Source organism: Macaca thibetana, chromosome 1, assembly GCF_024542745.1.
Source record: "Macaca thibetana thibetana isolate TM-01 chromosome 1, ASM2454274v1, whole genome shotgun sequence".
Lineage (NCBI taxonomy): Eukaryota > Metazoa > Chordata > Mammalia > Primates > Cercopithecidae > Macaca > Macaca thibetana.
The window spans coordinates 214,608,831-214,621,468 of NC_065578.1; the positions used below are offsets into that span (position 1 = coordinate 214,608,831).

The 12,638-nt window shown below is 36.3% G+C and overlaps 1 protein-coding gene across 14 annotated transcripts in view; it reads right to left on the reverse strand.

The window, feature by feature from the left end:
- The window catches only part of CEP170 (centrosomal protein 170), a 129,066-nt gene that overhangs the window by 100,153 nt on the left and 16,275 nt on the right, over window positions 1–12,638 (reverse strand). For 13 of the 14 annotated variants that reach the window (XM_050771371.1, XM_050771361.1, XM_050771353.1 and 10 more), the window contains exon 2: window positions 581–726. In XM_050771371.1, the coding sequence (XP_050627328.1) occupies window positions 581–685 (105 nt within the window). In that variant the 5' untranslated portion in view covers window positions 686–726. Of the gene's footprint in view, window positions 1–580; window positions 728–12,638 lie in introns of those variants that run through there. The other variant, XM_050771267.1, reaches the window with a different exon arrangement.

Genomic DNA, 12,638 nt, shown 5'->3' on the forward strand with positions numbered 1-12,638 from the left:
TCCTCCGTCTGATTCTAACTCCTAGAGACCCTCTTCCTGAGGCTGTGTACTCTTGAGGATCTATTTTACTTGGAGTAACTTATGGTAACTTTTATACTATCTGTATGTATCACATAACATCACATTGTATACCCTAAATATACACAATAAAATTTGCTTTTAAAAATAGTCAACAATTTTTACTTATGCTTGAACTCCTGGCAGGCATCATAATGAACATCTCTAAAAGTGCTGAAACTAATTTCCTTTATCACTGAAGTATCAGTGATCAAAATTCAGTTTTACTCCATGCTGTGCTGATTTTTGCAATGTCTTATTTTAAAAGTGTATAATGTGAAACTTTCCACTTACTAATAAACTTCCTTATTCTGAGAACTTATTTTTCAAAATAGAATCCTCAAGACTTAGAACTTTTTTTTAGATGGTTCAAGGGGACAAAAAATTAATTAGAATGATAGCTGGAGCTAAAAGGAGAGAAAGTTCAAATCTAAATAGCGCTGTTTTCTAAAGGAGTAGAAAAAGATTATATACCAATCTCAAGTTTTGAATAAACACATATAGAGAAGGCTGACAAAATTACCTGCAACATGAGCTCACAGTCATCTCTTCCAACAAAAATCATTTCTCGCGGCAGCCTGTGGCGAGTGCCTCCACTGCTCACCAAAAACCAGGATGTTAAGCTCATTTTCTGCTTAGCTTCTAAGTCTTTGGCAAAGCTACGTCATCCTGAAGAGAAACATGAAGAAAAATATACATTCAGATATTTTCAGCTTTAGTGGGCTATTCACCAAACACTGGAAGGCCTAAGAATAGAACTGCATTCATTCACATTTATACTAAATGAACTGTCCACAGGTCCCAGGAAATATACACATATATACTAAATTCTCATCAGTGAAGTAAGCCCACAGAATTGACTAAGAGTACAATTAAAAAGGAAGAGATTAAAGTAATAAGTAGGTTATAGTTTTCATACTTCTGAAAGCCTTTTAGCATAGTTTATAAAGGTCTATAATCCTCAAGTAAATGCTCATGTTAGCATCATGTTAGCATCAGAAAAACAGCAATACTGTACCAATAAATGTCTTAGGTATAAATGGTTTGAGAAAGACACAATGAATTCAGTGAGTATATATGATACCTGATTAAGAACTACGTTGACCAAATAAACTGCTCCTTTGTCTACCAAGTGTAAACTACAGAATGCAATTTCAATTTCTTTTTCCTCATGTGTACTTTATTTTCTTAATACATTTTCCTAGGGCAGCAATTCTGAAACATTCTGTTCTTGGGACTCTTTTAAACTCTTTAAAAAATGAACTCTAAAGAGCATTTGTCTACATGAGCAATACACACACATACATATATATATATTTTACATATTAGAAATGAAACTGGTATTTATTAATTCATTTAAAATAACAATAATCCAATTTCATTTTAAAATTACTAACATTTCTATGACAAAGTAACCATATTTTCCAAAACAAAAATAAGAAAGGTAGCACTATTTTACATTTTTCAAATCTCTTTAATGTCTACCTTAAAAAAATAAAACCTGATATCAGCTTTGAATTTAATCCATTGCCATATACTGCTTAATTTAATGTTATATAAAGAAAACTTGGCTTCATACAAACAAACAGGTGGAAAAGGGAGAGGTATTTTAATACGCTTTTCAAATAATTGTAATTATTTAGTAATTTCTTTGATACTACATAAAAATTATACAAGCAGTAGTTTCTTGAAGGTTATTTGCAATATGGAATCTGAAACCATATTAATGAACTTTTCACACAATTTTATATAAAAATCCATCTCATGGCTGGGCGGGTGGCTCATGCCTATAATCCCAGCACTTTGGGAGGCCGAAGTGGGCAGATCACCTGAGGTCAGGAGCTCAAGACCAGCCTGACCAACATGGAGAAATCCTGTCTCTACTAAAAATACAAAATTAGCTGGGCCTAGTGGCGTAAGCCTATAATCCCAGCTACTTGGGAGGCTGAGGCAGGGGAATCACTATAACCCGGGAGGCAGAGGTTGCTGTGAGCTGCAATGGTGCCACTGCACTTCAGTCTGGGTGACAGGGCAAGACTCCGTCTCAAAAAAAAAAAAAAAAAAAAGAAAGAAAAGATAGACAAATAGATCAATGGACCAAACACATGGATAAAACTGAAACCTGGTTAGTAGTTTCTTCAGTAGCCAAGGCACATGATTCAACTCAGGTTCCTCTAAATGGTGGGAAAGGAGCCTTTGAGTTTCCAACTTGTATAGAATATGACCAAGGTCTGAACCAGATGTGATAGCAGGTACATTTCTTTCCGGAGTTTCTGGATCAGTCAAATAGACATGGGTTTCAGAGTATACTTCCTGAGTTAGATTACCAGCCCCTCACGCTTTCTAAATGACTGCAAAAATATATGCATTATGTTTCTGCATTTCAGCTATCCCACCTGTAAGGAAAAAAAAAAAAAAAGCCAAGAAGATATCATCTAAAGATGCAATTGACAGAAATCATCTGAAGTGACTATTTTGGAACTCTGGCATATAGTAAAAGAGGGTGATAAATGTCACGGAATTTCCATCTTTCATGGTAGCAGCTATCACTCATTCCACAGCCACAACCCCAACAGCTCCATGAAGCAGCCTTGAGACAGCCTCCTGCATTCCTAGTGTGGCTTCCTGGAGCCAAGGTACACAAAAAGGACCTAGTCTTCCAAATACTGGATTGCATGATCTCATTGCTGCTTTTGATTACTGAGGAACCAACACAACAGCAGGCCACCAGTACTTTAATACCCACGGGTCTAAGAAACTTCCAAGGAATTTATTATATAAAGACAATGTATGTGTGTTTTGTTTTTCTTTCTCCTTTTTGAGGTCAGATATTTAAAGCAATATTTATTAAGTCAATAGCTGACCACAGAGGAAACACAAGAAACTTCAGTGCCAACATATAACAAAAACTACACACCTTGCAAAAACTGTTTACAAAAGTCACAAACAGATAATCACTTCAACCCTGAACAAGTAAGATTCAGCAATCCCTGGAGAGTGCAAGAATTACATTTCCGGATGTACTACAACATAATTTTTAAAAGGTCTAGTTCTCACCAGGCATGGTAGCCGATGTATGTAATCTCACCACTTTGGAAGGTGGAGGAGGGAGGATTCCTTGAGCCCAGGAATTCAAGACCAGCTTGGGTAACATAATAAGACCTCACATCTATGAAAAATTAAAAAAAAAACAGCTGCGCATGGTGGCATCCAAGAGGTTGAAGCTGCAGTGAGCCATGATCAAGCTCTGCACTCCAGTCTGGACAAAAGAGTGAAACACTGCCTCAAAACAAATGAATAAATAAAAATAAGATAAAAAGCACAGTTCTCAAAAAATAAAAAATAACATAACGAAAATAAAGAAACAACAAAAAAGATTTGATAGAATCTCTCCTGTTAACGCCCATTGTAGTTATTAGTCGAAGGTGTTACATCAACTATCTACTGTCTTAAATATGTTGAATGAGCTAAAGAAAACCATCAACAAAAAAATTAGCAAAACAGTGTATGAGAAAAATGAGAATATCAGTAGGAAGACAGAAATTATGAAAAGGAACCAAACAAATTCTGGAGCTGAAAAGCAGAATAACTGAAGAAAAACTCATTAGAGAGGCTCAAAAGCAGATATGAGCAGGAGTTAGAAAGGTTCAGTGAACCTGAAGATAAGAACACTGAGGTTGTCTTATCTTCAATATGAGAAGTAGAGAAACAAATGAAGTAAAATGAACAGAGCCTGAGGCACCAGCAGGATATCATCAAACATACTAACATATACATTATATAGGTGTCCCAGAAGGAAATATGACAGAAAAGTATTTGAAGTCTTAATGGAAAAATACTTCCAAAATAAATCAATACATACATCCTAGAAGCTCAATAAACTACCAGCAGATAAACTCAAAGAGCTCTACACAAAAAACATTACAATCAAATTGTCAGAACCTAAAGAAATAGAAAGAATTTTGAAAACAGTGACATAAGTGACTCTTCATGTACAATGGAGCCTCAGCAAGATATACAGCAGATTTCTTCTCAGAAACTATGGAGACTAGAAAGCAGTGGGATTGACAGTGGGAAAGGAGAAGAAAAAAAGACTGTCAACCAAGAATTTTATACCCAGCAATACTGTCTTTCAAGCATATATATATATATATGTTTTAAAGCAAGCAGAAATTAAGATATTTCTAGTGAAACAATAGCTGACAGTTTTTGGTTTTTTTTTGTCAGCACAGTGCCCTACAAAAAATGTGAAAGACATTCCGGCTGCAATGAAAGGACACTAGACAGTAACTTAAAACTGTGATAAAAATTTTTAAAACCACTGATAAAGGTGTCTATAAAGGTAAATGTAAATCCATTGTTTTCATACTTTTCATATGGTTTGTAACTTCTGTTTTTCCTATATGGTTTAATAAGCAAGTTCATAAAGCAATAATTATAATCTGTTACTGGAAAGGGAATGTATAAAGGTGTAATTTGTGACAATTATAATATTACAGGGGAGGAACGGAGATGTACACAAATGAAATATTTGTATACTCTTGAAACTAAATTGATATATTCAAACTAGGCTTATAAGTTTAAGATATTAATTGGAATTGCCAAGGTAACCACTAAGAAAATACATTAAAAATATACAGTAAAAGAAAGAAAAGGGAAATCAAAATGATACACCACAAAAAGTTAAATATTTAAAAAGACAATAATAAAGGAATAAAAGAAAAAAACACATAACATACAGAAGACAAATAGATCAATGACAGAATTAAAACCATCTTTATGCTGAGTGTGGTGGCTCATGCCTGTAATTCCAGCACTTCATTTAAAGTGATTAATAATATAACTAAAGCAAACCCCCAAATTTTTCCATTTTTCCATATCAGCAATCCTCACTGTCTTTTCTTCTTCTTCTTTTTTTTTTTTTTTACTGAGACAAGATCTGGCTCTGTATTGCTCAGGCTGGAGTTTGGTGGAAATATCTCAGCTCACTGCATCCTCCAACTCCCAAGCTCAAGCTCCGGGCTCCCACCTTACCCTCTTGAGTAACAGGGACTACAGGTGTGCACCACCACACCCAGCTAATTTTTGTATTTTTTGTAGAGATGGGGTTTTGCCATGTTGCCCAGGCTGGTCATGAATTCATGAGTTCAAGCAATCCACCTGCTTCAGCCTCTCAAAGTGCTGAGCTTACAGGTGTGAGCCACCATGCCTGGCCTTCAGTGTCTCTTCTAATACTGTAGTACTTATTCTTGAAAGCAGACTAGCCATAATACAAAATTTTATCAGTCTCTATCTTCTGTGCTTATTAATTTCAGCATTTAGGAAATCTCAAAGAGTATGAGAAGGTACAAAACTAACAGATTTGCTTTTCAATAAGTTTATTCCCATTCCCCCAGGGCACAGTTAGCCATTCTTGTCTCTGTAATCCCACAATATTTTGTTCAAACATTTATTATGCTAGAATTTAAACTATAATTTTTTGCATTAATAATTATATACTGTAACGATATGATTACACCTCAAGTTGATGAGCTCTTTGAAGGCAGCACAACTGTCTTCCTCCATCCTCCCTTCTTTCAACAGCTATTGAGAAGCCTGCGGAATCCAGGCACTTTTGAGGATCAAGGACACACAAAGATAAAACAAAAAAATCTTGCCTCAAGGAACTCACTACTGCAGGGAACGGCAGTTAGTAGATGCCACGACAGAGATACGCCTAGGGTGTTACTAGAACAACAGGAGGTTGTCATTACTCCAGACATGGATGGTGACAGTAGGGATGGTATCATTCTAAATCAGCACAGAGTTGAAATACAGAAACATTTTTTCATCACTGTATCCCTTGAGCCTACCCCAATGTTTCATCTACAGTGAGCATTTGACAAGCTCTTTTCAATGAATGAGTAGCTTTGGACCAGCTACAAGTCTTGAAGTGAGGATAACCTAGAAATCTCCAGGGGCAGGAGGTGAAATTAATCATCTAACCTTCGACAGCAATTAAATCTAGCCATTAAATCCTAGTTATAGTCCTCTTCGGTTGTCTCTTTCTTATTCTGTATCTTTCTGTCACATAAAGCTGTTTTCACCAGCGATCTGAGAAAAGTTTAAAGCTCAGACACTTGGGTGTCGGATAGATGTGAACACTGGCCCAGTATCATAGTTCCATTTACGTGGAACTGTCATTACATTTACATTTAAAGCTATCATTAACTTTAAAAACTGACTTTCCTGCTAAATCAGAGTTCTTTTCATGATTTAATGGACTAAAATGTTAATAATCTAAGTTTTACATTCTAAATAAACATGAAACAAAGAAAAACTCTGCAGTTATTGAGCAGAGCACACAGGTTTCAAAAATATGTACATTTTACAGCAAATACTTTAGGCTGGGCGCGGTGGCTCACGCCTGTAATCCCAGCACTTTGGGAGGCTGAGGCGGGCGGATCACGAGGTCAGGAGATCAAGACCATCCTGGCTAACACGGTGAAACCCTGTCTATACTAAAAATACAAAAAATTAGCTGGCACGGTGGCGGGCGCCTGTGGTCCCAGCTGACTGGAAGGCTGAGGCAGGAGAATGGTGTGAACCCGGGAGGTGGAGCTCGCAGTGAGCTGAGACCTTGCCACTGTGCACTCCAGCAGGGGAGACAGAGCGAGACTCTGTTTCAAAACATAGATATATATATAAATATAAATATAAATATAATATTTACATAAAACTATATATATATTTAAAACGTTGTTCCTAGTCACATATCATTTAAATTGAGGAACGATGGCAAGAGGGGTCTGAATGATGTTAATTACTATAATACTTAAGTCAAGACAGGCAATAATAAACAGTGCACTTGATATATGACAGCATTACAAGAGAACTACAAAATAGTGCACCACATCACCCATAAAAAGAAACTGGTTTACTCAGATTATTAAGCCTCAGAAAAAATCATTGTTATATAAATGATAGTCAATGTATACAATCACTTGAGCTAAAACACATGTTAAGGGCAGTCTATCCTTATGCCCTGGCAATTGGCTGGCTGATTCATCACCAGATGGCTTTACAGAGAATAAACCTCCTCTTACCCCACAACTCCTGCTATTGCAGAGAAAGAAATAGCTGGCCTCACCTTAGGACTATGTGTCTACACAGTACAAAATGCTTTCCTTTAGTCTATGCATTTCTCATTTTAATAAGATACTATCTACTTAGGCATCCATGTGACAACTTTTCTTTTGGTACTAACAGGCATGAAAGGGTGACAATAATCTCCATGGGGTTGGCCCAGGACCTAGCTTTGTTTCCTGAAAGAATAAATTGTAGGAGAAAGAAGATCTGGTTTTCTTAATAAAATCAATGAAAATATAAACAAAGGGGGGGTAAAAGTGATAAACTTTACCTTACAAAATTGTAATCTGAACCAGCAGTAAAGCTTACCAACTAAAATAAACACACTAAGGGTTTGCATCAACTGGCATCTGTAATTTTGCCATGTCTTTTTACTCCATCATACAAAGTATCTAAAAGATACAATTTTAAACAAATGTATAAATTCAGGAATCCTATTTCACATTTTCACCCCTAAAAAGTCCCTAATAGAAAATATATCCTCAACACCAGAGGTCTGTCTTTTGATGCCACGTACTTCTGAAAATGAAGGAAATAATTTGGGGTGGCATTTCAACTAAGGATTCATTATCAAATAAAGTCCAAACATATGTCATAATAACTCAGGATCAAAAAAATGCAAATCATGTATTATAAAAGCAAATGATTTTATTCATAATTGGTAGCATTTATTAATGACTTAATATGAGTCAGGCACTGTTCTAAGAATTTCACATATATGTGTGTATACACACATAATTGTTTTTAGCTACAAAAATTCTTCAAGTTTTAGAAAATGGACATAAACATTATATACTGATTATACATGAGAACCCCATTTTACAGAGTACTATAAAATAAAACCCAGTTTGTTTCTTCATTCACAAGTCATAAGCACCATAAGATACTGGGGAAAGAGAGTGGATCAATATAGAAAAATTTCTAATCTCATAGAAACAAAATAAACAAATAGCTAAATAAATGAATAAGAAAACTTCAGGGGCGGTGGGAAGAAAGAAACATGAAAAAGCAAAGAGGACAGGATAACTCAGGTGGTGCTGTTTCGGCTGGGGTGGTCTAGGGAAATATCTTTGCAAAACTAACGTGTGCTTAGAACCCATTCGAAAATTCAGCTCTGCTGTATAATTAATTTGATCTGGCACACAGAATGAAATACACTCTTGGAAAAAAATTCATTTATTTTAAATCTCCACCCTTATTTATATAGCTACTCCAAAAGAATAAATCCACAGCTGTGCTTTTTTTGGATACTTACCAAGATACTTGTTTCATGCTCATGTGAACAAACTCATTACTGGGAAAATTTCTGCTTTCATATGCTCATGATTATTCTGGAATGACTACTCTAAATTTTACCTTTATCATCTGCCATATATATTATTAATTCTTTTGTAAAAGGCAATTAAAGCAAATAGGTATAAAGAAAAAATATCAGCTGCAACTTAAATCTGAAATAGCATTAAAACTAAAAAAAAAAAAAAAAACCAAAAAAAAACACACTTCTCACAAAAATAAGTGAAGATGACATTCCAAATACCAAGCCGCACATTCTGTGTCTGAGTTTATTACATATTTTTAACAGAAGACTTAGATTTGACAGGAAAAGCTAGCAAGCCAGAGATTTAATAAAAGATTTCTTCATAAAAACCATTCAATAAAATGCTTAAAAGAAAATACCTAAGAAAAAATAAGTTATACTTTTCCATAAATTATCTAGGCATTAATAATTCTTGCTAGGTTTTCCTTGCCAATTTATGAAAAATGTTAAGTATGACTTGTTTGCTTTTGTAAAACTGTACTACCCTTAATAAAGCATAATTGTGTTGCTTTACACCAAAAAATCAATTAAGATTTAGATTCAGACATTTATCAAGTACCTCCTTTGTGCCAGTAACTGTGCTAACTGCTTCTATTAATACTTGCATTCTTTCATTTAACTCCCAAAACAAGCATTCAAGAGACATTTTTCCCTTAAGAAAACTAAAGTTAAAGGCTTATTCAAGGTTACAAATCTAGTATAAACACCTAGATTCAAATCTGGACCTTCAGCTACCAAATACGGGGCTTTTCCCACAAATCACTATCTCCTTTGTATTTTTCTTAAATATACCTTAAAATGATGCAGGTGATTATGCTAGTCTCGGATATGGCTACAGTTGGAGTATGACTGACAAGGAATATATTTTAACTTAACAAGAAGTTCTCTGACACTCTGTTTGGGCAATAAATGCTGACAGTTCATGTAAATTTCCGCCTACTTTCAATCTTCTCAGCTTCCTGTTTGGCCACCAGCAGGCTCCAAAATTCTCTCCTTGAGAAGTTCCCAGACAAGAAAGAACCAATCAGTTATTAAAAACAAAAACCAAAAATCAGCGGACCAAAAATCAGCGGATCAATCTAGAGAAATGAGGCAAATTTAGTAAACTGGGGTACAGCATGGATTAGAAACCTAGAATCTGAAAGAATAGTAAACTATCTGCAGGTTCACTAAATAACTATAAATCTGAAAAACTGCCAGATCATAGAGCACTAGGAGCAGGAAAAGACATACAAAGCCATTTCAAAGAGCTGAAACTGTCTACAGGAGGGAGTGACACTGGGAAGAAAGCAGTCTGAGTTTAGGGTCTGTAAGACCCTGAAAGCCAAATGCTTTGATTCACTGTTCTTAGCTCACTCATGACAACCATTTCTCTGTCATGTGCCTGTAATTAATTTTAGCATATCGCTAATTCTCGTGCCGTTTAAAAACAGTTTCTGTTCATCTTCAATACCTTTTCTGATTCACTATACATTAACTATCTGGGAGGTGGGTACAAATCATTTCCATCGCAGCTTCAGTATAACATATGAAAACTGAATTGAAACTTCAAAGTGTAGAAAACTGAAAAGTCTCAGGGTCTATTTTAAGCAAGAATGTATTTAGTGAATATATCACTAACACACTTTACTGTATAACAGTAAGTTGCTAATTACTAGCCTAAATTATGCAGTTTTTATTTTTATCTTCATGTTAAATTATAATTTTTATAAGTATCTCTATACCAGCATTGTGCAACAGACTGTGATGATGGAAATGTTCCTGTTCAATACATTAGCCACAAGCCATATATTAACTATTGAGCACTTGAAATACGGCTAATACAACTAAAAAGATGAATTTTAAATTTCATTTAATTTTAATTAATTTAAATTTACATATTCATACGTGGCTAGTGGTACTCTAGCTAGTTCAGTTCTCAAACCAACAAATGACACTATTATTTACCTTAAGGATGGCTTTCGTTAAATATCTCATACTTACCGTATATAAACATGCAGAATGGCTGATAAAATAATGCATGCGGAAAAGAAAAATTTAATCAAAAGAAAATTAAGTGCTCTTGTATTTTAATTTAATTAAGAGAGTATCACTATAGGCCAGGCATGGTGGTTCACACCTGTAATCCCAGCACTTTGGGAGGCCGAGGAGGGTGGGTCACCCTGAGGTTAGGAGTTCGAGACCAACCTGGCTAATATGGTGAAACCCCATCTCTACTAAAAATATAAAAAATCAGCTGGATGTGGTGGCGGGTGCCTGTAATCTCTGCTACTGGGGGTGCTAAGGCAGAAGAATTGCTTGAGCCTGGCAGGTGGAGGTTGCAGTGGGCCGAGATTGCGCCACTGCACTCCAGCCTGGGCAACAGAGCGAGACTCCATCTCAAAAAAGATAGCATCATTATGACTTTCATACACATTAGAAAATTATATAAACAATCGGGTCTATCTTCTGTCTAAAATTTTTAAATATTCATTGCACTGGCAAGACTGTTCTTTCATATACTGTAATTCTTAGGCTACGGATGTTTAAAGTGATTAGGTTTATCTTTACCAGAGGTATGTACATACCTAGGGCTATTACATACCTCTACGCCATGAGGTATGTAATAGTTCAATGGAATTTCTTTGTAGTTTGATTGAGAAGGTGAAATACAAGAATTCTCTTAAGGGAGGGAATTGCTAGGCATAGCCAGCCTAAAGAATACTGAACCCTGGGAGGCCGAGGTGGGAGGATTGCTTGAGCCTAGGAATTCGGGACCAACCTACGCAACAAAGTGACACCCTGTCTCTACAAAAAATTAAAAAAAAAAAAAATTGCCAGGTGTGGTGATGCACCTGTAGTGCCAGCTACAAGGGAGGCTGATGCAGAAAGATTGCTTGGGCCCAGGAGGTCAAGGACACAGTGAGCCAAGATTGTGCCATTGTACTCTAGCCTGGGCAACACAGTGAACTGTCTTAGAAAAAATAAAAATAGGGCCGGGCGCGGTGGCTCAAGCCTGTAATCCCAGCACTTTGGGAGGCCGAGACGGGCGGATCACGAGGTCAGGAGATCGAGACCATCCTGGTTAACATGGTGAAACCCCGTCTCTACTAAAAAAAAAAAAAAAAAAATACAAAAAACTAGCCGGGCGAGGTGGCGGACGCCTGTAGTCCCAGCTACTCGGGAGGCTGAGGCAGGAGAATGGCGTGAACCCGGGAGGCGGAGCTTGCAGTGAGCTGAGATCCGGCCACTGCACTCCAGCCTGGGTGACAGCGCGAGACTCCGTCTCAAAAAAAAAAAAAAAAAAAAAAAAAAAAAAAAGAAAAAATAAAAATAAAAAAATAAAAGAATATTGATATATTTCATTTAGAGAAGAGCTTCTGCAATTTTGAGGGTAAAAAGAAGCTAACATGGATAAAAAATTATTGGCATTAATAGTCAACAAGTGGAAGTAACCCAAAACCTAATGGTAGATACATTTTTTAAAAGTATAAGGCCGGGCGCGGTGGCTCAAGCCTGTAATCCCAGCACTTTGGGAGGCCGAGACGGGCGGATCACGAGGTCAGGAGATTGAGACCTTCCTGGCTAACCCGGTGAAACCCCGTCTCTACTAAAAAATACAAAAAACTAGCCAGGCGAGGTGGCGGGCACCTGTAGTCCCAGCTACTCGGGAGGCTGAGGCAGGAGAATGGCGTGAACCCGGGAGGCAGAGCTTGCAGTGAGCTGAGATCCGGCCACTGCACTCCAGCCTGGGCGACAGAGCGAGACTCCATCTCAAAAAAAAAAAAAAAAAAAGAGTATAATTTTCCTCATTATGTTTGAATTTTCTTATAGTAAACGTACTAGAGTGTATGGTGTATATACATGTATTAAAGAAAAACTCAAATCACCTAATCAGAAAGTAATTTTATAACAGAACTCAGTCCACATATTAGTAAATTTGAATTTCTGAAGTCAAAGTAATTTTTAGAATTTGAACTATGGTGCTAATAGTTCATGGTTGAAAATGTCCTCCTAATTGTTAAATCTAATGATCTCTAGTATTGCTATCTTAAATTACCTCTCAATATCTTTGACCATTCTTGCCTTCTGGTTTCCTCTCACTTCTGTGGGCACTCCTCAATCTCTTTTAAAGTGTCTACTTTTTCTTTAAATT